The following is a 25501-nucleotide window of genomic DNA, read 5'->3' on the forward strand; positions in this document are numbered from 1 at the left end:
AGTCTTATTTGTTGTTTATACTGACAGAGCCCAAATTGCCTGTAAAAGTTTCTGCAGAAGATATGTACACACTGCCTATTCAACTTAAATGAAGCTAGGAATTATTTCAGAAGAGTACTTTGACAATCAAAACCAACAGAAATCTCTTTTTTTTTTTTTTACTCTATCGTCATTACATAGCATGTTCGTGGGGTTCTTTTCCTGCCAGAAAAGTCTTTTAATGCTTCTCAGAATATAAAGTTTTAGAATGAGGTTAGTATCTTAAAATAAATTGCTAATGCAACAGCACTGCACTAACCAATCTGATTACCCTATAACCCACCGCACAACAGCTGCAGAGCAAAGCAAACCTCTGGGGACTCCAGAGGGCGCGAGCACATTAGAAGTATTTAAAAGTCTTTTAAACTCCAAAAGCAACAGTCAAACAACAGTAAACAGAGATGTCAGTCAAAACAGTCCAAAGATTTCTCCCATCGTGTCAAAATACTAGACCTTAAGATGCCAAAGTATGAGTTTGTTTTGTTTCTCAGTACTTGATTTTCAACAGAACATGGCAGATCTTAGTACGCAGTTCTGTGCACAAGTAAAACGTTGCTGCAACTGTAGACTGGGAAATGTAAAAGTTTTCATGATGACGGAACTTACTAAAGTGAGCCTGATGAAAACCAGTTAAACACACCATTTTTATACTTAAATAACATCAAAACAATGCAGGATGATACAAGTTAAATAATGCTGTCAGCGGTAGCAGTAACATGGTCTATACATAAGCATGACTAACATTCTTTTCCTATTTTTTCTCCAATTAAACATAATGTATTAGAATTAAGATAAGAAATGACGTACTAAAAAAATGAAATAAATGGAAATTAGTTCAAGTGAGATTTACTTAGCTGTTTCACCCACAGCAAACACTGTCATGTGATTGACACGTTCACCTTCGTCAACACAGCAAAATAATTTACAAGGGTATAGTAATTATGGTTAAAAATGTGCTAGAACAAACTGTACCAACTCAAGGCAGCCAGCATTACTCTTCGTAACACAGCCATGAAATTCCAGCTGCACTATTTAATTTCGGATTAATTAACCAGGAGTCTGTATCAGATAAAATACTTTAAAAACGCTGCTATTCACATAGACAATACTAAGGAAAGCACAAAAAGTTAGCTGAGCAACAACGTTAAGGGGTTATAATTCAACTCTACATAATTTCAGATGTCCCTAAATGGTCATCTTAAGTGACTATAAAAGCATGTTTGTTTAGCTCAATGTGGCGGGGGGGAAGGAAGGGCTGAAAAGGCATTTAACAAAGAGCTATATTTGCATGTGCTCATCTCTGAAAAGTATGCTACAAAAGTTCCTCCTTTCAAGTCAGGTCAACAAAAAATATTTTCAACTTTAATTTCAGAATGTCTATAAAATCCCATATAAAATAATTTCTGGACTTTTTTTTTAACTGTCTGCTAACTACTGTACTTCATACTGGCATTTCCAAACCAATTAGTGAATTATGCTCTATGCAAAATGTTGCTTCAGAAAAAGAAAATTTTGCTCAACTAAAATAACAAGTTTAGCAGGTTTCTCTGTATGCACAGGCTTCTCTAAGGCTTACATGTGTGAGAAATACAGGTCAATATATAACCCAGGGATATATAAGCTTGCTCACCACAGGGGAGCTGGACTAGATGACCTTTAAAAGGTCCCTTCCAACCCAAACTATTCCATGATTCTATGACACGAGAGCAGACATCTGCAAGGAGGCACTGTCGTAATAAGTGTGAACAAGTTGTAATTTATCACACTTCATGTCAAAAGGGAATTATATTAAACCAAGTTCTATTCACTGTCCCCAAAAACTGGAATACAAAAATTATCAGAATGTTTAAGAAACGAAATACTTTCCCGTGCTTAAATCACATTCAGCCTATATCTACATCATTCGCTATTATGTGGTTTTATGATCACTCCTGCTGATGGAAGACACTAACTGGCCACTGCTCAAGCCCCACTAATACCAGCTGTCTTTCACAGTGCTCTCATTTGATCTGGTTGGTGTCAACTGCCCCAATCTTTCTTCAAAATATAATTGTTTGCCACCATTGAGGAATGAAAAGGAACAATGCAGAATGACTGTCCTCTCTGCTGATGCTTTATAACTAAACGTAATTTAATAATAATACTTCTATTAGATATTGACATTTTTATCAATGAGAATAATTATATATTTATTTTTATATATTTTTTCTTTTTAATGAGAAGAATGTCATGTAACAACACACACAAATCCATAAAATACATAATACTGTTTCAGTATCTCATTGATTTTTGACAAATGTTGAGGATCATGGACAACATTTCTTGTTTGCTAAATATGCCGAGATCTGTATAAACAGAAAACTTACTGTTCCTATGACCAAAGAAACAGCTAAGCTGCAAAATGTATTATCAACATAAATGGCATGTCACACAGAGTAATTTCTCTAAGCAAAAGGACATCAAATGGTAAACAGCATCTATTGAAGTCGAATCTATTAATACTTCTGAAATGACAGTGCTCTCTGTAGTAGCCTGCAAAAAGAGGACTGTTTTTTCCTCCCAGTGCTCTATAAACCCAGCATGGCATATAGTGAAAAAAACACCTTTAATCAAGTAAAGAACCCAAGTTTTCAGGAACTCCTTGGATAGCTAAACTGATATAACTCTTCTCAATGCAGTGGATTTACGGAGAAAAACTTCTGAGAAAAAGTTCAAATTACTTGATAAAACCCATAAATGATACCTTCAGCATACAAATCAATATGGAGAAGTTAATGGTGGGGGAAAAAAGTCACAAGGAACCTCAGGAGCATTTGTTTGCCTGCAGGAAAATTCATAGTTAAAGTCTAAACTAGAGAGAACTATACCATACCTCTGGACGATTGAGGAATATTTCATCAAACAGACTCCTAGACTCCCTAAACTGGGCGTGCTAAGCATGTAAAGACAGAAAAACACAAGACAAATGCAACTGAAAAGCATTAAGTAAAAGCCATTCATTGCAACATACAAACAAGTCATTTAACTGTTAGCAGTATTTTTGCCCATTTAAATTAACCTTTCAAAACTGACCTTGAGAATTTGAAAAGGAAAACATGAAAAGCCAGGGTAACTAATGCTATCACTACTGATGACATAGGGCTGCTACAATGTCTTTGATACATTGAGCTATCTGGGAGCATTTGAAAGAAATAAATGTTTACGCACAACGTATTCTTGTAAGACAAACTACATGAAGTACTACAAAAACAAGTACTGAAAGTTTCAGTAAATTTGAAGTTTAGATTGTTCGTACAATCTGTGGATGCAGGGCCTATGATGAAGTCTTTGATCACACTGATGTCTTTTTTAAGATCACTACCTCATTCAGGGAAAAAAAAGGATGAAAGATGTTTAGTGAATGCACTGCCTTTTTGTACCATTTTCCTCTCTTCTGCTCAGTGAGGTTCGTAGCCTTCTTTACTGCACACTTCGGACTATACTATGAAACAATTATCAGCTTCATGTATCACTCAAGGTAACAAAGACATTTAACTTCTCCCAACTGTTCACATTATTGTAGTGAAGAACAGGCCCATACATCCTCACGTTACAATGAAGAAACTAGAGACATGGATTGTAACAGAGCTCACATTCATAAAAGCACTAATTTCATAAGGCTGAAAATAAAAACTGAAAAAACTACGTTTTATATTGGTTTTGTATGTTCTGCAAAGTGCCTAATATACAAGTCAGATAACTGCCTGCGGCTGTCACTGCTCGTGATCTTCAAGACAGTGAAACAGAATCACAGAATCACACAGAATCACAGAATGTTAGGGATTGGAAGGGACCTCGAAAGATCATCTAGTCCAATCCCCCTGCCGGAGCAGGATTACCTAGACCATATCACACAGGAACGCGTCCAGGCGGGTTTTGAATGTCTCCAGAGAAGGAGACTCCACAACCTCTCTGGGCAGCCTGTTCCAGTGTTCGGTCACCCTCACCGTAAAGAAGTTTTTCCTCATATTTATGCGGAACCTCCTGTGTTCCAGCTTGCACCCATTGCCCCTTGTCCTGTCAAGGGATGTCACTGAGAAGAGCCTGGCTCCATCCTCTTGACACTTGCCCTTTACATATTTATAAACATTAATGAGGTCACCCCTCAGTCTCCTCTTCTCCAACCTAAAGAGACCCAGCTCCCTCAGCCTCTCCTCATAAGGGAGATGTTCCACCCCCTTAATCATCTTCGTGGCTCTGCGCTGGACTCTCTCTAGCAGTTCCCTGTCCTTCTTGAACTGAGGGGCCCAGAACTGGACACAATATTCCAGATGCGGCCTCACCAGGGCAGAGTAGAGGGGGAGGAGAACCTCTCTTGACCTGCTGACCACACCCCTTCTAATACACCCCAGGATGCCATTGGCCTTCTTGGCCACAAGGGCACACTGCTGGCTCATGGTCATCCTGCTGTCCACTAGGACCCCCAGGTCCCTTTCCCCTACGCTGGTCTCCAACAGCTCTGCCCCCAACTTGTACTGGTACATGGGGTTGTTCTTGCCCAGATGCAGGACTCTACACTTGCCCTTGTTATATTTCATTAAATTTCTCCCCGCCCAACTCTCCAGCCTGTCCAGGTCTCTCTGAATGGCTGCGCAGCCTTCCGGCGCGGCAGCCACTCCTCCCAGTTTTGTGTCATCAGCGAACTTGCTGACAGCGCACTCTAATCCCTCATCCAAGTCATTAATGAATATATTGAATAGAACTGGTCCCAGAACCGACCCTTGCGGGACTCTGCTAGACACAGACCTCCAACTGGACTCTGTCCCATTGACCAACACTCTCTGGCTTCTTTCCTTCAGCCACTTCACAATCCACCTCACTACCCGATCATCCAGACCACACTTCCTCAGTTTAGCTGCGAGGATGCTGTGGGAGACCGTGTCAAACGCTTTACTGAAATCGAGACAGACCACATCCACAGCTTTACCATCATCTATCCACCGGGTAACATCCTCATAAAAGGCTATCAAGTTGGTTGAGCATGACTTTCCCGTTGGTGAAGCCATGCTGAGTGCCCCTAATGATCCCCCTATCCTTGATGTGCCTAGAGACAGCACCAAGAACAAGTTGTTCCATCACCTTTCCGGGGATGGAGGTGAGGCTGACCGGTCTATAGTTCCCCGGGTCCTCCTTCTTGCCCTTTTTGAAGACTGGAGTGACATTCGCTTTCCTCCAGTCCTCAGGCACCTCTCCCGTTGCCCACGACTTAGCAAAGATGATGGAGAGTGGCCTAGCAATGACTTCCGCCAGCTCCCTCAGCACCCGCGGGTGCATCCCATCAGGGCCCATGGATTTATGGACGTCCAGGTTGCTTAATTGGTCCCTGACCCAGCCCTCATCAACCAAGACAGATTCCTCCTCTATCCTGACTTCTTCTGAGGCCACAGGGGTCCGGGGCTCCTCAGGACAGCCTCCGGCAGTATAGACAGAGGCAAAGAAGGCATTCAGTAACTCCGCCTTCTTTTTATCCTCTGTCTCCAGGACCCCCACCTCATTCATCAGTGGGCCTACATTGCCTCTAGTATTGGCTTTACCTGCAATGTATTTGAAGAAGCCCTTTCTGTTGTCCTTGACCTCTCTTGCAAGGTTTAAGTCCAAGGAGGCCTTAGCTTTCCTAGTTGCCTCCCTACATCCTCTGACAACAGACTTCTATTCCTCCCAAGTGGCCAGCCCCTCCTTCCACGATCTGTACACCCTCTTCTTCCACTTGAGTTTGCCCAGCAGTTCCCTGTTCAACCATGCAGGTCTCCTGCTACCCTTCCTTGACTTCCTACCTGTTGGGATGCTCTGATCTTGAGCTCAGAAGAAGCAGTCCTTGAATGCTAACCAACTATCTTGGGCCCCCTTACCTTCTAGTACCCTGTCCCATGGGATTTCCCCTAGCAATTGCTTGAAAAGGCCAAAGTTGGCCCTCCTGAAGTTCAGGGTTGTGATTCTGCTAGCTATTCTGTTCCTGCCACATGAGATCCTGAACTCTACCATCTCATGGTCACTACAACCAAGGCTGCCCTCAACCTTCACCTCTTCAACCACACCCTCCTTGTTAGTGAGGATAAGATCCAGCAGCGCTCCTCTCCTAGTTGGCTCATCCACCATTTGCATCAGAAAGTTATCATCAACGCACTGGAGGAACCTCCTGGACTGGGGATGGCTGGCTGAGTAGGCCTCCCAGCAAATATCAGGGTAGTTGAAATCCCCCACAACAACCAGGCCCTGTAATTGTGAGACTGCTCTCAGCTGCCTGTAGAAGGCCTCATCACCCTCCTCATCCTGATCCGGTGGCCTGTAATAGACACCCACAACAGTATCACCCCTGACAGCCTGCCCCTTAATTCGCACCCACAAACTCTCAACTCGCTCCTGATCCGCCTCTGGACAGAACTCAAAAACAAAAAGTGAGAAAACAATTAACTACATACCAGTAGTGCAAAGTTTAAGTCACTTATCTGTTCTTCCATGGGTATTCAGAGCTCAAGATCAAAATCCTTCCCCTCAAGATGGCAAACCACCACTCTAACCATAATATGACCTTTTTTTCTTATTCCAGTCATCTGCCAGATTAAGACAGTCTTATTACACAGTCTTAGTCCACTCCAGTGTAAATCCACCAAAGGCACTAAATAAGGCAGGGATTTTGTAGCAGTATCACATGGTAAGGTAATTAAAATAGAAGTAATTAAAACTGTGCTGGCACATAATTTTAATATCATCTACAAAACTGGAACTCAGCTTCAGCATTGCCTACTTTTTCCCGAAATCTCAACTTTGCAACCTTAGTACTGCTTCTTAATACAGCTTGTGTGAGTGCATGTGTGTGCTTTTAAAATGAAAAAAGAACAAAAAACACAGAAGCAAACTGAGCTGAAATTCTATCAAACTTAAGATCTTTAACAGTCATCAAGACTGTGGCTTTTGGGCACACTGAGTAGACTTCTGATACTAACTTAATACTGCTGTAAGACTATAATTTTTTAGCCAGTCTCTGCTTTGGGGAATGATGGTGTGTTCCTACTGATTTTTCACAAGTAAGTGGAATTCTTGTCGTGTCAGCACCTAGTTCTTGAATGTCAAGTTCTACTATATGTTTTAGAAAAGCAAACTATGTAGAAGTTTATTTATCGCTTTGTCACCATATCCTACTCTCTAATCTCTTAAATCCAGATTCCTTCTCCCTCCCTACTCCTCTTTTCTCACACACCAGCTTCAGCTCCTTTCCAAGCACCACATTTTGTCCCCACTTGGGTTCCTTTCTCCAGTAATCCCAGTTTATCCTTCTCCCTCCTGTTTCTCATTTAAATCTCTCTGTACTCACTCCACACCACTGCTCTCCATTCATCCTTGCCTTTTTTCATTTTGTCTTAGACCCATCCTCTCTGACCCCTGCCTGCGTTCACTTTAAGCCAGTTACCTCCTCGCCCAACCAAAACCAGACTTCTCTTCCTACAACACGTAAGCTTCAGAGGCTCAGAGTCGTCGTACTTCTTCCCTCCACCTATCATTAATGCCCTTGCGGTTGAATCAAGCGGTTTTCCCCTTCCCTTCTAATCAAAGGCCAATAATAATAAAACTACTTCAGGGCACACCAGAAATTCCTATTTATTTCTCAGTCCCAGTGTTTTCACCCGAAGCAGCCAAGAGCAGTCATAAGGTGTATCTACTTTTAGTCCTGTAACCCTACTTCGATACAGAACATTTGAGAATGTTCTCTGGTGACAGCACACCTGCACACCCTTCAGAGCTATGAGCAGCCTAAACTTGTTCACGCAAGACAAATTCTACACACTTAGTAAATTGAAAGCTGTATCAACTGTAGAAACTCATTTTTCAAAAACTTGTAATTTGGCCAAAACTAGGCAGATTTTCTAAGGAAGGGAAAAAGACATCTCTGACACAGTGACTTGAACATGTAAAAAAGAGTTCTCCAAAATAAAAGCAGCTTAAAGCAACATGGAAAAAACACATTATTTTTTTTTGCTTAGCTTTATTCTTGAAATTGGCTGAATCCTAGCCTGAGGTTTTGCCTGTGAAATTCAGGTCAAGGAATATTGCTTGTATGTCTGAAACTTTCACCCTGTAGGGTTCCAGACGTACAAAGTTAAAAACAAGGAGAATCTTGCAACAGAGTTGCACATGTCCTGTCTGAAGTGTCACAGGACTGGTAAAGGTACCCTAAAAGCTAAAGTTTTGGTTGCTAATGCTTCAAGTAAGTTTAAAGGTTTATAATTTCAGTTTGAGGGTTTCATTTAGACCAATATTTCAGAAAAAGTTTTACTTATATGACAAGCGGTAAGGACAGACTACATAGAATCCATGCTCCTGTTAAAGCAGTTAAAAGGTTACAACTGGAAATCATCACTTCATAGCAGAAACTTGGCAAGTAACCATGCAAGTGTTCCTGGTTCCCTGCTGCATTTAGTAGAACAGATTTGTGCAACACCTTCACTGGCGATGTTACACAAATCCACTTTAAATTCAGCTGTGCATACCTTAAAGTGAGTGTTGTGCACTGTGATTACTGCACAGCAGTCAAGGAAGGAACAGCCTCCTGCTAGGTGAGCAGAATTTTTTTTCCAGTCACAAGCACACTGCAGCCAGTAAGACTTTAAATGCATCTCAAATGCAATCACATTTGATCTCAAGGTGGAGATTTTTAGGCAAAATTTAGCCTAATTTGGGTATAATATTGGGAAAAAAAATGGAAGAACTTTGCTTACAAAACTAACATTTAACACTAATTGCAGATATCAATTTTCTATTTTGAAGACTGTATTCTTTATAATGTTAATTCTTACAAAACTATAAGCACTGAATATATACCTAATACTTAATTTACTGTTTACAATACCTCATGGTGTGGATTTTTTTGCTTATTTTAGATACTTGGAATGCTTCTTTGAACTTCAGTATTAAAGTTTTCATGAAGCAAACAACACAGACCTCTCCTTTTAAAAACGATCTACATTATTTGAGGTTTTGCCCCTTCCAGACTGTTGGAATTCTCCTTTCTCTCTAAAGGTCTACTTTGTTCTTCATTTTTTTTTTTACCATCTGAAATACTAAATATCAGCAATAACTCTAAAAAGTAGCATTAGTAGTGGATATCTAATTAAAAGATGACAAAATACTGGATAAACTATTAAAACAGGGCAAAAATTGGCTTTTAAAGCTGTTTAGAGAACAGCTATGCCTCAGAAAAGAGTGACTATGATACACTTTTCATAGTACTTTACAACTAACTTACACTATCTATACAAAACGTAGGCATCCAAAATATATAAATCACCATCCCAACATTATTTTAATAAATAGGCCATAATATGGGCCCAATTGTTATAAATAATTAGTTAGCCTAACATGTTTCACAAAATGGAAATAAAGTAGAACTGTATCACTTACTCGTTGGGCAACTTCTGCTGCAGCAGCTGCCATTGCTGCAGCTTTGGCCTTCTCTGCTTCATCGTAAGTAGGAAGAGAGGTAGCTACACTGTATGGAGGTGGTACAGGATAAAATTCATTCTGTGTTTCTGTTAAAAATAAAGAGGTTATGCATTTTTAAGCCACAAAGATGTCACGAATATTAAATTTTACATGCACATAACTACTGAGCTTTAAAGTATATTTTTTTCAACAGAGGCTGAAATTGATGATATTTGTACTTCAAGTTCTTGTAAGTTTAAAAGAAACTTCACTTTTATAAAATAAAATAGTGAGCAGTTTGATGGTGCTTTTAGTTGCTACTCAAGGCAGAAACGTTAACCTCGATGCTGCAAGGAGCCAACAAATTCATGAACAAAAAAAACCCGTATTTGCTGAGTTACATCCCTAGGCATTCCAACCAAAGGCTTTTTATCAAATCATACAAACGATGTGCACAGAAACATCCTAAAAAAAAAAAGCTTTTAATTATCAACATCAATTAGTTACTTAAGTCCAACAATAACCATGCTGTATTTTTATTAGCATGGCCTTACTGCTAATTCCAGCTGTTCTAGGAAAATCTGTTTTTCCAAGATTTCAATTTCACCACATTCTTTTAAAAATGTTCCTTCTATCAAAATGGATCACAGACATCATTCTTATATACAGAAATAGTAAAACATCATTATATAGAATAGAATTATTAACAAAATTAATAAAAATTACTAAAAATACACCTTGAGCTTCCTCCTACATCCAGGAGTAGTTCGCAAAAAGATTGCTTACGTGGTAAAGATCTGTCAGCATAGGTCACACGGTAAAAAGATTTGTCAGCACATCACCACAAAGATGTTCTATATAGGGATAATTCTGCATAGCTATGAACTATACTTGCAAACTGACTCAAAGAACAGGGACAGGAAATTGCTTCCTTAATCAACATTAAAAAAATTAGGTTGGCAATTACTTCTAAAATATTTTCTGGCACACGGAAGATGCAAATCCAAGCAACTTTGCTTAAACTGGGACTTCGATGTTGCCTGCTGTTAAGTCTCCCAGACCCCAAAGAAAAGTCACAACCCCATGAGAAAGGCAGAAGTGAATAAATCGAGAAAAACCCCTGTTACTCACTTGCCCCAAGAAGTTTTATTAAGAGCCTTTAAAGCAAAATGAATCTTTACATGGCAGTATTTTCACCGAACAATAGCACACACTGAAGAAGTTTGAGTTTTGACAAATCAGTGGCTTGGTTTTTTTTTTTATAAAGAGGCAATGAAAATTGCTAATGAAGTCTAATAATGGAGCACTACTCAGAGATATAGATTAAACGTGGAACTGAACTACATGCAGACTTAAATAAAACCTATTACACTAATTAATGAACATCCATTTAGTCTAGTAATTTGGAACAATCAGTGTAATTTAGAAGTGCGCTTCTTCTGAACAAACGAGACAAAGGGCTGTGCATGAAAGCCTATCTTTATACTGCAATTATGTGCTTAGGGGAAAAAAAAACAAACCACAGTATCGTACCACTTTGAACCAAGTGCTGATTCATTCACACACACTCCTTCCTGACAAGCTGTTATGTAAGAAAAATACCTGAGGTTGCAGCTGCTTCTACAGCTATGCTACAGTAAGGTGGAGGGGAAGTATCTGCTTCAGATAAGGCTGCTGTCTGGGGAGTCTGGGTAGTCTCTGTAGATGCGGAAGGCTGCTCAGCTGCTGAAGGCTCTGGGGGGTCATCCTCATTGTGAAGCTTAGAAGAAAAACACACAAATTTCAGATGCGTTTAAGGAATACTTTCCATGACAACCTAGTACTTGCAGAACCATCTTCAAAAAGAGAGATTACTCTTCAACAAAACCAAAAGTTATTTACAAAACAGCATGTGACTACTTCAAGTAGTCCAGTTAAATCCTTTGGTTAAAGATAATCTTAACTGCCTTTCCCCCTCCTCCCCACCCAGAAATGGATTCCTTCTCATCAGCGATGTTCACAGAGTCTCAAAAACCTGTTTTTTTAAATGTTTACTATATGGGAAAATGCTGACTATAAAATACTTTCTATTATATGAGTATTTTAATAGTATTACACCTTTTTTCCTTAACTATATTCATAAAATATATTAACCCATTTTAAAATACAACAGGTGAGAAACACTACCTTTTATTGTGTTAATCTAGAAGAAATAAGACACATTTCTACTTCTATAACTGGGATTTTTATACTCTTGCATCTTGTCAGAGAGCTTCTCCACTCAAATTCTGAGACTTTTCAAAACATTGTGCTTTTCTTTACAATCTGGAAAGAACCCTTTCCCTACAAAACTTTAAGTTGCTGGCTTGTCTGGTTATTTAAAATGCAGTTTTAAATGGACATGTCCAGTTAAGTACATACAGAAATAAGAATTTGGATAAGGAAGAGCGTTGATTAAAACCATGGTATTCAGATCCAGCAACTATTATCTTTTTCTTACAGAAGGCATTTCTGATTATTTTAGCTAACTTGATAGTGTTTAGAATAGGAATCAAACTTTAAGAAAGAGTACTAGCATTACACAGAAAAGTGATAGTTCCCACTAGTGTAAACTACAAGACAAGATGCCTAGAAGCCAGCTGCTTGAAGCATCATATTTAAAACACAGAAACTAAGGTAAGTTGAACACATCTGAAAGAAGAATTCTGTAGCTTCAAGTCAGTAACTTCTATGAACACCCTACAGAAAAATATTATTTTAATTTCAACAACAAAAATATTAAGAATACATCTACATTAATTTCATATTAGGCAAAGTACAATCAGATCATTAGAAAAAGCGCATTCTCAAAAGAATGCTAAATTCTTTGTTAAGCAGGGTAACATTCATATCAAAATTGGTTTATATCCAGAGTATATCAAAGTTCACAGAATCATTGAGGTTGGAAGGGACCTCTGGAGGTCATCTGGTCCAACCCCCTGCTCAAGCAGGGCCACCTACAGCAGTTGCCCAGGACGATGTCCAGACAGGTTTTGAATATCTCCCAGGGTGGAGACTCCACAACCTCACTGGGCAACCTGCATCAGGGCTCAGTCACCCTCACATTATTAAAAAATCAACCAAACAAAAAAACCCAACAGTGTTTCCTGACGTTCAGAGGGAACCTGGGAACCTCCTGTGTTTCAGCATGTGCCCATTGCCTCTGGTCCTGTCACTGGGCAACGCTGAAAAGAACCTGGCTCCATCCTCCATGCACCCTCCCTTCAGGTATTTATATACATTGATAAAATCCCCGAGCCTTTTCTTCTCCAGGCTGAACAGTCCCAGCTCTCTCAGCCTGTCCTCACAGAAGAGATGCTCCAGTTCCTTCACCATCCTGGGGACCCTTTGTTGGACTCTCTCCAGTATGTCCTTGTCCCTCTCATACTGGGGAGCCCAGACCTGGGCACAGCACTGTGGCCCCACCAGGGCAGAGCAGAGGGAAAGGGTCACCTCCCTCAACCTGCTGGCAATGCTTTGCTCAGCGCAGCCCAAGACAGCATTAGTCTTCTTTGTGGAAAGGGCACATCGCTGGCTCACGTTCAAGTTCTGCAGGTTACAAATTCCATGCTTTTCTTTCTAATTAAAAACTAAAGATAACAGCAGGAATTACAAGCATAGAAGACATTTCAACAGTTTGCAGGTAAATTGAAAAGATAGTTCAAGGGAAAATAGAAAATGCTTCAAAAGTAGTTAGTGCAACAGAACAACTTCATGCAATTTTCATGTGGCTTCTACCACAGTCTTCTCTTTAAATGTGTCAAATGAGACAAAGTGATAAAGTTACTTGCTAAAACATTTTTCCAGCATTTTTCAGGAGTCCCTCCAAATACTGTATTCAAAGAACTATTGCTTGAAGATTAAAGGGTTTATCTATACATATAAACTGCATATATATGCACAGACATATGTAAGTATATATATACACAGGCACAATACACACACGAGCACATACTATTATGGAGAAGTCACCTTCGATGGAGCTGATAGGGTTATTGAGGGTTTCTGGGTACTAAGCAATCAAGTAATTTAATGGCCAATCAGTGATCCAGAAGTAGTAGTAACCTGAGAAATATGTATAGCCATTCAGAGTAGTTAAGGCCAAAGAAAACAAAACCACTTCAATATAACCTACTATATTTAGGGATATAGAAAGCAAGTGAGAAGACAAAACACTCAATTCCATAAAAGTCGAGCAGGTTGGAACAGCTTGACTGAGAGCTATAAAGGTTATGGTTCTAAATTAAGGACAATCATTCAGAAGAAAAATCTAGTATTGTAATGGATAAAATAAAACCATTTTAAAATAAAACTGTCACTTGATTAGCAATGAGACAAATAACAGAACATTACTGGCATACTTCCACACTAATGGCTGGCACACCCACCCCCATTTGGGATGTATGTGTAGTTCTGACTACCCCAACACAACAACCTGGTCTATGAGCAGGGGAAGAAGTAAAGCTTAGTTAATGGATTTCTGTCTGTTGCCTCCATTCTTCCTCTCCTTTCGCCCTCCACTTCAATCACTGCAACAGTTTTTTCTTACCAAGCCATAGTATATGCTGTCACTATCCTGAAGAACACAGAGATCCACAGGAGCTCATTGGTCAAAGAGCATGTTACTGCTCAAAACCCACTTTGCCATTACTGAGGAAATTAATTTCTTGTCTTCTACATGCTTTCTTGAAAGTTACCTTTCTCCAAATTATCTGTAATTTAATAACAAACTATGGAAGTAACATGAGGATGGGAGAACAACATGCATGTGAGAGACTTCTTGCCTTCAACGACCAAGTTAACAAGTTATTCAATTGTTACAGCAACTGCAATTAGGAAACAGAAAAATTCCATCCTAAGGGCTCCATACAAAAGAGTCCCGTTATGCCCTTTAGCGCATTCAAAAGGTCTTTATTTTGTAGGACTCATATTCAGGGATCAAGCATTTCTATTTATCCTGTCTTCTGCTATACAGACCTTCCAGAAATTCAGAAAGGCATCAAGGTTATCCTGATGCATCTACTTAAAGAAAAATTATAACACTCCTTACAGAACATCCCCTCATAAAAATCACAAGTGGATTAAGCAGCTTTGAGTATTTACAGCTAGAATAGCAAACACAAGTTGTTCCATGAACAGAAACCAGCTTTTGTTAGTTCTCGTTCAAGTGTCCTGTCTCCTACTTTCTCCTCAAGGCAGTAACTTCAGCTCCTCTCAGGGGACTCCACTGGGGTTAAAAACAAAACAACACAACACACCAAAAACCCACAAATGCAGCAGAACTTGCCCCAGCAAGCTGGAAGTTCTGCCTATACCAGCAGGATAGACAGGGGTGGTTATATCGTTTTGTCTTGTAGCAACTCTACCTTTGTCTTCACAGAGCACTGATTCTCTGTGGAGTCACCAGTTTGCTTGAAACCAGTAGGAACCCGACTGCCTTTGCGCCTCCCCCTTCCTGTTTAATTTTGGCTTATACTGGCTGGTAAATTTAGAAGTTATTTTTGGAGACAGGGGAAGAAGAGGCCTGACACTCTGCATAGGTTTCATTGCCATAGAAACCAACCTAAAAACACTCAGAAGGGAACAGAAAACGTCTGTTTCAAGGCATTACTCATGCTATGTACTTACGTGTTACTTGAAACAGCATTTAACATTAAAAGTAAAGAAATCGTATCTAAGGTTTTTTTCCAATAGTAAGATTATTTTGCCCACTTTTTTAATTAAAGGACTAAGGAGAACTCACAGTACATCATTCCAGCCCCCTCCCAAGCCCCCAGTGAACCATTATATGGTAGTAAGCAATACAGCTGCTTTTGCCAAGATTATGGTCAAAACAATTGCCAGGACCTATTAAACTACAGACAACTGTAAATTAGTACCTTCCCCTGCCCCCTATCCTCACATTTTAAAAGCAGGACACAAAGACTTTTTTTTCCTTCACATCTTAGTCAGTACACAGGGTACCTGGATGACTATATGGAGCTTTATAATTAAGAGAAGGGAATACTTTGTTATTAGACATACTACTCTTTAACTGTTTACACAAGTATTTCAATCCCTGCTTTCGCAGCCCTCAAACTACCACATATTACAGGCTCAAAAGACATGATGCTCATATTCTCAAGATATATCTATGTCAGGACACTTAAAATGCAAAGTTCAATCAAGGAGCAATGGCTCTTCTGCCACCTATGACTCAAAATCTCATGGTAACTACTAAAGAGCGTACAGTACAGGGAAAAACATCAGTTTACTTCATATGATTTTTACCCTATACTATCTTCAGTTTCTTTCCCAGAAAAGTTCTATAAAACAATGATTCATTATTTCATTTCAGAAGTTAAAATCGATGTCAGACCTTTCAGCACCAAAATATTGTGGAAAATATAGCTACCTTTATAATTTCTTTTTTTTAAAATAAATAATTTCTTTAAAGAAGTACTGTATCTTCTCCTGTAATTTATTTCCTTAAGTCTGTTATTTTGTTTGTGTAATTATTTCCAAAGTAATCAGATTCAATGCCTGAAATCAGCTGACACCCTACAAAGAACATGAACCACAAGGAAGTGCTTAGTACACAAGCCTTTACTGAGGGGACTGATACAGATGCTTTTACTCTTTAGGCTTTTCAAAATAAAAACTTAAACTGGGAGGAAGATCTCATTCTCTATTCAAACTTTTCATTGACCTGCAGATAGTGATTTTGTCTGACCTACAAAAGTTTGCTTGCCTGGATAAACAGTTTGCTTCATTTGCGGTGAACTGACTGTGCAAGAGTGGCAATGTAGGCAAGTTATTAAAATATGTCAATTTTTTTTAAAAAAAATCAGGTGAAAAGGATGTATTAAGATGTCTTCAGTCACCTGTATCATACTCACACAAGATTAGAACAATGTTTTCTGATAAAGTGCATTAAAGCAGCACACACTGGCTCTAGTCATACTCATAATGCAACACATACAAACAGCACTCAGTCTGTTTCTGTTACCTGATTTTATGCACATTTCAAAAGCTGCTGTTTTCCCATTTCATAAAATATGATTTACAGAAATCATACAATATAAAGTTATTGCAACGTAGTTAACTTCAACAGCACACTGCAAGCATTTTAAAAATAAATATACATTTTCATGCTATTTATATAATTTCTTTAGTGTAGCATAAAATTATGCAGAAGACACTACCATACAGGAAAAAAAAAAAAAATGCCAAAAAAAAACCCAAAACAACTAGTCAGCTTTCTTTCCCTGTTTCCTTTTATACTTTTATCACCAGCTCATCCTGAAAAAGCCTGACTTTTAGGTAAGCTTGTGCGTAAGTTTCAGTACTGATGCTTCTGCCTGGGAAGCCAGAGCTTCACAACTTTCTCACTAGCAATCTTAAATTACGAGCACTTTTCCTTTCTAGCCTTTCAAATGATATTACAATTATGTTTTTGAAGAAGCTTGGCTTCTCCAGTTTTGACCTCACACCAACGAACTCACGGGTTCTTTCAAATTGCATTAAAACAAATACAATATGTAGAAACTCCATAATGCTGGACCTAGTACTACGCTTTAAGTAAAAGTATGGAGACAACTAAGTAGATCATGCAAGTTCAACCTTTGTATGCATACTATTCCTCCACAAAAAGCAACACACTTAGCAACAGAGATTCATCATCTTTACTTTGTAAAAGTTAACACTTCGGTCTTCTAGAGTCAGTTTTTCAGACGATGCCAAAAGGTCAACCAAAAATATCTACTTACTGCAGCTTCTAGTGCTGGAGGGAAGGGCATGAAAGACTCATCTCAAGATTGCCTGTGCAAAAAGTATTCTAACATTTCTGGATTATATTCATGACATCTTCCATACTGGTACACAGGTATTTACTCCACTGAAATTCTACCATAGTAAATATTAGAGGTATAACCAACAGCAGGTTAAAAAGAAAACTGCTATCATCTTTGTTAAGCTTTCAGGAAGCTTCTCCCTTCTTTATGTAACACACGATATTTTCATTTGCTGAAAAATTCAAAGGTCTTTTACACCTGCCTACTTGTAATGATTTCTAAATCTGTACTAAACTGCTCCCTACAAATGAGACGCTACTCTTAAGCGACGGAGGCTTGAAAGCAGAATTCTCTACCTATGTAAAAATAATTTCACTTCAATAAATACAGGCTGTGTATTAAATGCTTGTTTTGTAATCACATTTTGCATTTTTTCAGCTTTTGTAGTCTAAAAATAGGTTTATTCATCTGTAAATAGCTAAGTATTAATCTTGGGATTTTCAAGGGAAAAAGAAAAGGAAACCTTGAAATAAAAATTAATTCTGAATCTGTTACAAAAATACTTCATGTTGGAGACAGCTTTGACCTCTGTTTCCCCATCTCTATTGTTTCTGAATGACACAGAATAGTCTCAACAGCTCACGGCTATTGACTATTACTTTTTATTTTTAGAAAACCCCATAAAGCCTATACCATTAACCCATAAACGCCATTCAAGTGCTAACATCAATCAGCCCTAATTTAGGTCACTAGTAGCCACTGAAAAATCAAAACCAAAACCAATAATGTGTAACTACACTTAGATAAGAATTATAAAAACAGAAAAGAGAAACAAATCCTTCTTCAAAATAAGTGTTTTCATTTTCTTATCAGGAAAAAAGTGCCCACAATGGCCTCTGAAGGAAATATTTCACAATTTTGTAAAACACAAGAATTCTTGAGGAAAAAAAAAAAAAAATCACACTGCATTTTAACTCATTAGCTTTCTCTTCAGTATCAGTTTTTAATCCTCTACCAATAAGGTAGTTTACAACAACATCATGACTTTTCAGTCAAATTCCTGGTGTAACACCAGCTTACCACAAACTCCTGAAACACAGTCCTGGCCACAGTCAAAACACTGCAGAGAAACATCATCCTCTAGAGACTGGGGAGCCTTCAGATTAATAGATAGTCTACTAAAGTATTAAGCAATTAAGCTTATAAAGCACTTTGGTACATTCCAGTAAAACACAGAAGTCCAGCAACTTTCACCTACTTTTTCCTTTTATGTATTTAAAACTAACTGATCGAATTTGATCAGAATTCCTAACTGCACAGAACAGATCCACATCAATTTTTTTCACACCATCCCATCACTCAGCAAGCATCAACTGTCACATACCCAGATCTAGCAACAGCCCTTCACGACAGTGGAGTGGTTTTTTTCCACCCCTTGATGCATCTCTGCATCAGTCAATATATTAGAAGGTCAAAGGTGTAAAATCTGCACGAGAAGCAGGAAAACAGAACAGAAATCTATTGCTGCCATTCCACAGCTGTGCAGAAATACCAAGTGTGTCTGCTAAATAAGGATTAGGTACCATGGAAACCCACAACCTCTGGAGGCAAACTTCTACTGAAAAGAATCCGAAGAGATTTATGCTGAATTTTGTTGAAAAATATGTTGCAACAGAATGGCTCTTCTGCCAAAGTGAGACTCCTCATAGAAAAATAAAGTGATCCATAGCAACTGAAAGTGTTTTATGTGCACTTCATTTAAGTTATAGTTAAATCACTTTAGTCAGTTCTCTTTAACTATGGATCTTTAACCAATTGGATTTCAAGGGGTTTTTTTTAAAAAGAAGCTTATAAGCACATCAGAAAAAAAACACAAACCAATAACAGTGATCAGGACTTTGTGAAGGAAAAAATTAAATAAAAAGTTTTTATATATATATATATATATATATATATATAATGTGTGTGTGTAGATAGATATATACATCTCCTGCTGGCTACTATTCTTCTCTGTCCTAAGTCCGGGGAGTTTAAAGTGGCTTCATCATTCCTTGCAGTGCAGTAGCTCAGAGACAGTTGTGTTGAATGGAGTTAAATCCAGTTGGTGGACGGTCACAAGTGGTGTTCCCCAGGGCTCAGTACTGGGGCCAGTTCTCTTTAATATCATTATCAATGATCTGGGCGATGAGATTGAGTGCAGTCTCAGTAAGTTCACAGATGACACTAAGTTGGGCAGGAGTGTTGATCTGCTTGAGGGTAGGAAGGCTCTGCAGAGGGATCTCGACAGGCTGGATGGATGGGCCAAGGCCAACTGTATGAGGTTCAACAAGGCCAAGTGTCGGGTCCTGCACTTGGGTCACAACAACCCCATCCAATGCTACAGGTTTGGGGAACAATGGCTGGAAAGCTGCCCGGTGGAAAAGGACCTGGGGGTGTTGATCGATGGCCGGATGAATATGAGCCAGCAGTGTGCCCAAGTGGCCAAGAAGGCCAACAGCATCCTGGCTTGTATCAGAAACAGTGTGGCCAGCAGGGCTAGGGCAGTGATTTTCTCCCTATACTCGGCACTGGTGAGGTTGCACCTCGAATACTGTGTTCAGTTTTGGGCCCCTCACTACAAGAAAGACACCGAGGTGCTGGAGTGAGTCCAAAGAAGGGCAATGAAGTTGCTGAAGGGTCTAGAGAACAAGTCTTATGAGGAGCGGATGGGGGAACTGGGGTTGTTTAGTCTGGAGAAAAGGAGGCTCAGGGAAGACCTTATCACTCTCTACAACTACCTGAAAGGAGGTTGTAGCGAGGTGGGTGTTGGTCTCTTCTCCCAGGTAACAGGTGATAATACGAGAGGAAACGGCCTCAAGTTGCACCAGGGGAGGTTTAGATTGGATGTCAGGAAAAACTTCTTCACCGAAAGGGTTGTCAAGCAGTGGAACAGGCTGCCCAGGGAAGTGGTTAAGTATTTAAAAGACATGTAGAAGTGGTGCTTAGGGATATGGTTTAGTGGTGGACTTAGCAGTGCTAGGTTAACAATTGGACTTGATCATCTTAAAGGTCCTTTCCAATCAAAACAGTTCTATGATTCTATATATATATATCACTCGTTCCATCCCAATGGCTACTTTACATATAACATTTCACTCACTCTTTCATTTTTCGTGGATTATAATCCAGACTTAAACAATTAGTTACACATTTAACAGCACAACACAGACATTTGCATTCATTCCTTATGGCTTCTAAGACACCTACTCCTTCCCATCCCCCACATTAACAACAAAAGTGTAGCTATTAGTAAAGGGCAGTAATATACCATGTGTCAATATGAGAACTCTCTTAGAAAAGTAAATATTCTGAGACTAACACTACGAGGAGTGTAGTTATCCTTTAAAATACATCCATTTCTCTCCACTTACATTTTTACGTTTCTTCTCTACTAAAGAATTTTTCAGAAGTAATTCTGCATACTGGAATTTTGGTATGATCCAAACAGATATATTCTTCACATGTACTGTAAAATTATAAATCAACCATAATTTCCAAGAGTTTTTCCTATTGCATGGTTATAGGAATTAACTGTGAAATTTGTCAACAAAAACCTCAAGTCTCTATTACTAATAAAGACTATGGCTGGGACCAACATTTTCCAAATGTTCAAGCACGCGTATAAAAATATTTCTAGAAAAAAAGTTGGTAAAAAGCTTACTCAAGAGTTTGTACACTATGAAGTATTGCAACTCTGAGTTACTCTAGAATTTAGAAGTTACTAAAAAGATCACCACGTACCATGTAGCCTTCTGTTTGTCAAATGGTAACTCGAGAACAGCTAGAGGAACTGGTTTAAATTCTATAAACGAAGTATGAAATGAGGCTCTCTTCCTTGAAGACTTTCTAGTTAGAAGCAAGAGTGTATAATACAGACAATTAATAAAACAGAAGCATGTTATTGAGACCAGCGGTCAGTCGAAGGAAGTGTTCTGTCTCCAACACAATCATCAGGAGATACATGGACAGCACGCAATCCTTAGTCATTTGCCATCCAGTTTCCTCAGACTCCCCCGACATTCACAGCTGTTATATTATGGCTGGTAAAGTGTACATCTCTGCCTATTCCATTTGCATCTGTTATGGATTTGATGTGTATGAATTTGTGTTCCTGAATCTGCTTGTATTCTTTGCCTCAATGATCTTGTGTATTAACAAACTGCATAGAATAGCTTGAGTTGGAATGGACCTTTAAAGGTCATCTAGTCCAACCCCCCTGCAATGAGCAGGGACATCTTCAACTAGATCAGGCTGCTCAGAGCCCTGTCCAACCTGGCCTTGAATGTTTCCAGGGATGAGGCATCTACCACCTCTCTGGGCAACCTGTTCCAGTGTTTCACCACCCTCATCGTAAAAAATTTCTTCCTTATATCTAGTCCAAATGTACTCTCTTTCAGTTTAAAACCATTACCCCTTGTCCTATCACAACAGGCCCTGCTAAAAAGTTTGTCCCCATCTTTCTTACAGGCCCCCTTCAGGTACTGGTAGGCTGCTATAAGGTCTCCCAGAGCCTTCTCTTCTCCAGGCTGAACAGCCCCAACTCTCTCAGCCTGTCTTCATAGCAGAGGTGCTCCAGCCCTCTGATCATCTTCGTGGCCCTCCTCTGGACCTGCTCCAACAGGTCCATGTCCTTCTTATGTTGGGGCCCCAGAGCTGGATGCAGTACTCCAGGTTGGGTCTCATGAGAACAAAGTAGAAGGACAGAATCAGAATCCCTCGACCTGATGGCCACGCTGCTTTTGATGCAGCCCAGGATACGGTTGGCTTTATGGGATGCAAGCACACATTGCCAGCTCAGGTCGAGCTTTTCATGCACCAGTACCCACAAGTCCTTCTCTGCACGTGTTCGCTTCTCCTCACCTTTTCTGTGATTCAAACAAAATTTCAGTAAGTGCTCTCCAGTTTTAATATTGCACAATTTGGTGAGCAACAGCTCCGTAACTGCTCTGTCCACCGCCTTGGTGACTTCGTAAGTGCTGATTGCTTCCAACTGCCACCACAGATTTCAGATGCCACTTTTAAGAAGGCTGCGTCCGTTTACCTTCTGTAGCTCCTCTAGGCTCCTCTTGTGAGGCTCCAAACTGCGTAGAATACCCAACATGCAGGCAGGTCCCAGGTTTCATACAACGATGCTTCCTGTTCATTCTCACTATCTTCCCTGACAACATACAATGTTTTATCAGGATTTGCTGGCAGCTCCCACTAACCAACAGCTTCAGCAAACCATCAGTGACAGCTCCAAGAATTGCAAGTCAAAAGGTCACGTCTTTACTTACCAGCAGCTTTATAGAATCAGCACAGAAAGTAGATCCCAGTCACTCTAAAGTCACACAGAACATACAAAACATACAAACTGTAAAAGCAGAGGGAATAGGAAAGCCTTTAAAAATAGTAAATGGAGAGAGGGCTGTCACCAAGAGCTAACTCAATATTCAACAGTTAGTTCCAGCTTCCGTTTTAGCCTACGTTCATCTGGGCTGAAAAATTCAATGTTGATTGAAAAAAGCTGAGTATTTCTCTAACTATATTACGCATGTTTCACTTAAAAGCCCAAGTAAAGTAGGAAGGTTCATGTACAATGCTTCCTAATGAAGACAATGCAGGAAGATGCTAAAAATGGTAAATTCATTTTACAGGGGGACGGATAAAAAAGCAGAATTTTTTCCTGGAGAAGTATCATCATAACTGAACTGCCGAAGGAGCACACAGTTCCCCCTTAAGCCCCTGATTTGAGAGAGATAGGGGAAAAACTACTTGTGTTTCTGTCTCCTGTGTCACAGGTAAGTAAGTGTCCTCAAAAATTCTTCAGTAAAACTGCTAGGAAAACTTCAAATGTCTCAACTTTATTGACAACGCAGTGGTTTTATTGCTTGTGTATTTGAATCAAGCTAGTCAAGCAGGAACAGTTTCCTACTCTACAGTACCAGTTAGCCCAAAATGAATGAAATAAATAATACATAAATCAGAGTATATTATTAATCAATAAGAGCAAACTCTCTTTATTCTTATTAGAGGGTCAATTGTGCCTGACTTTTTCAGCATATCTCATTTTCTTAGTAACTGGACAATGGAGTAACTCAAGCTCCTCAATTTAAGATATCAGTAAATCAAATCATTAGAGAGATAACACAGACAAATTTCAACAGCTTAAAAAACCCACACACATACACAACACCAGCTGAAAACACTTTTTGTGCATTGCATGCAGAAGAACAGGCTCTACTGAAAAGATTCTAATTTTGATTTGTGGTCTGCTCTCTCTTCCATCCACTATGGGACTCACAGCTTTAATGAAGTTTTGTAGCAAAGAAAAATACAACTCACAACAACAATGAATATTAAAAGCCCTTTCTTTAAAGAATGCATTTTTATGCCTCAACACATAGTATCGAGGTTTTTCAACCCTACTGTTAGAGCTAAAGACTGTCGACTAAGCATTTTAAAGCAAGTCTACAAAATATGTGGCCCAAAAGACAATTCTCTGGATCTCTCAGTTGCTAGATGGATGATGCATACATCTACAGGCAGGCACTTTCCAGCAGATCAGGTTTTTTTGATTACAAGGCAGCTAAACAACAACAACAAAAAAAGCAGCAGTCTAGGAAGCTCAGCTCTTCAGAGGAGAGTAGAAGATGACCAAACTAGTGCTACGTGTAAACCATAGGGAGTATTTAAAAAAAAATAAAAGGAGCAGACATCGAGGTATGTGAGAAAGGAACACGGGCCATGCCGCTCACCATCAGCTGTGGCCCAGCATTGCAGGGCCTTAGCGGCCTGCTTGCTTGTTCCAATTATGCACTCTCATTCTAGCATTTGGAACAGGTTTTTAAGAGTAAACAGCTTGTGCAAGTCTTTTCCCAAATAATTTATTCTATGCATTTGATGCAAGTCAATTTTGTGACCACCGCTCTGGAGTTTCAATTAAGAGTCTTAATGCTTCAGTACATTCCTTAAAAATACCTTAAGTACCGTTTCTCTTAAATTCCAAAATACGACAATTGATTCAAAGTACCACAATCAAAATGGACAACTGGCCTCAGTATCGCTCAGGACTCTTATCCCAATTGTCTCATGCTTTACCAAGGGTGTCACTCATTCCTCAAAGATGACAGGTGTTAACTACACTAACCATTACCAAAGCAATGCTTAAACATGAGCTTATGCTACTTTAAAAAAGAAAACAAACAACTAAAACAACCCTTACTTTCTCCAATAAGGAGATAACTGATACTGTAAGCATCCTCTTGTCAATAACCTTTCCTTAAGGCTGCTCCACATAACCTTTTCAGATTAATCAGGGAAAAGCAAAAACATGTTCAATAATTAAAGCTACATATACACCTTTACCAAGGACATGATTCTGACCTCTCCTACAACAATAATCAGTCAACATTAACAGGATTACTGTCAAAAGGTAAAATATTGTTCAAAGCTAAAATGGACAAACCATGTTTGCGAATATGTTAAGTTACCATACAATAACTGGAGACTAAAATTTTTCTTCCTTTTTTTTTTTTTACTGGAAAGTCACATTTTACAAGAAGGAAGATGACAAATCTCTGCAAACACCTTGAACGGTAACTCATGAAAAAGAAAAATGGGATTACAAACAGAAATAAAGCAATATACAGGTTATTGTCTACACCACTCAAAGTTCGGAGGCTTGTTTCTAAATCATTCTGTCCATTCCAAACACAGCTGGAGGAGGCACAGCCAGCGATAGGGTTGGAGGACTCAATACCTAATGTTTTGGCTATAGAGTGACTGAGGAGTAAGTTAGACTGTATCAGTCTTAGGCTAATCTTAGCCTATAATGGAAAGAATACTTAAGTGGAATAAACAGTTAAATGGTAAAATGAAAATACATTTTCCACTTTCACTGTAAATCTCAAAAGCCATAAGGCATCCACATCCTGACATGTGCTGTGAGCCCCGGCTGTGCAAGTCTGAAATGACTTCAGCACAAAACAGAAGAAGTTAGTCACTTTCGTTAAAAACACAGCTGGCGCAGGGGATGCCCATTTTACTAAAATCAGCTAGCTGTGACAGCACTTGTCCAGGAAGTGGGAGACCTAAGTCTGAGGCAGCTCAAACCCACAGTCTTGGCTGTGCAATAGCTCAGTTTCAGTAGGAAGAGTTGGCAGTGCCTCTCCAACCTAACAAGTCGACATTTTTTT

At 39.3% G+C, this 25501-nt stretch overlaps 1 protein-coding gene across 1 annotated transcript in view; it reads right to left on the bottom strand.

The window, feature by feature from the left end:
- NDFIP2 (Nedd4 family interacting protein 2) overlaps nucleotides 1–25501 on the bottom strand; it is a 50132-nt gene that overhangs the window by 17945 nt on the left and 6686 nt on the right. Inside the window, exons 2-3 of the mRNA XM_068422967.1 lie at nucleotides 11098–11254; nucleotides 9475–9602 (exon numbers count right to left, since the gene is read on the bottom strand). Coding sequence (XP_068279068.1) covers nucleotides 9475–9602; nucleotides 11098–11254 — 285 coding nt within the window. The remainder of the gene's footprint in view (nucleotides 1–9474; nucleotides 9603–11097; nucleotides 11255–25501) is intronic.

This window comes from Nyctibius grandis, chromosome 2, assembly GCF_013368605.1.
Source record: "Nyctibius grandis isolate bNycGra1 chromosome 2, bNycGra1.pri, whole genome shotgun sequence".
Lineage (NCBI taxonomy): Eukaryota > Metazoa > Chordata > Aves > Nyctibiiformes > Nyctibiidae > Nyctibius > Nyctibius grandis.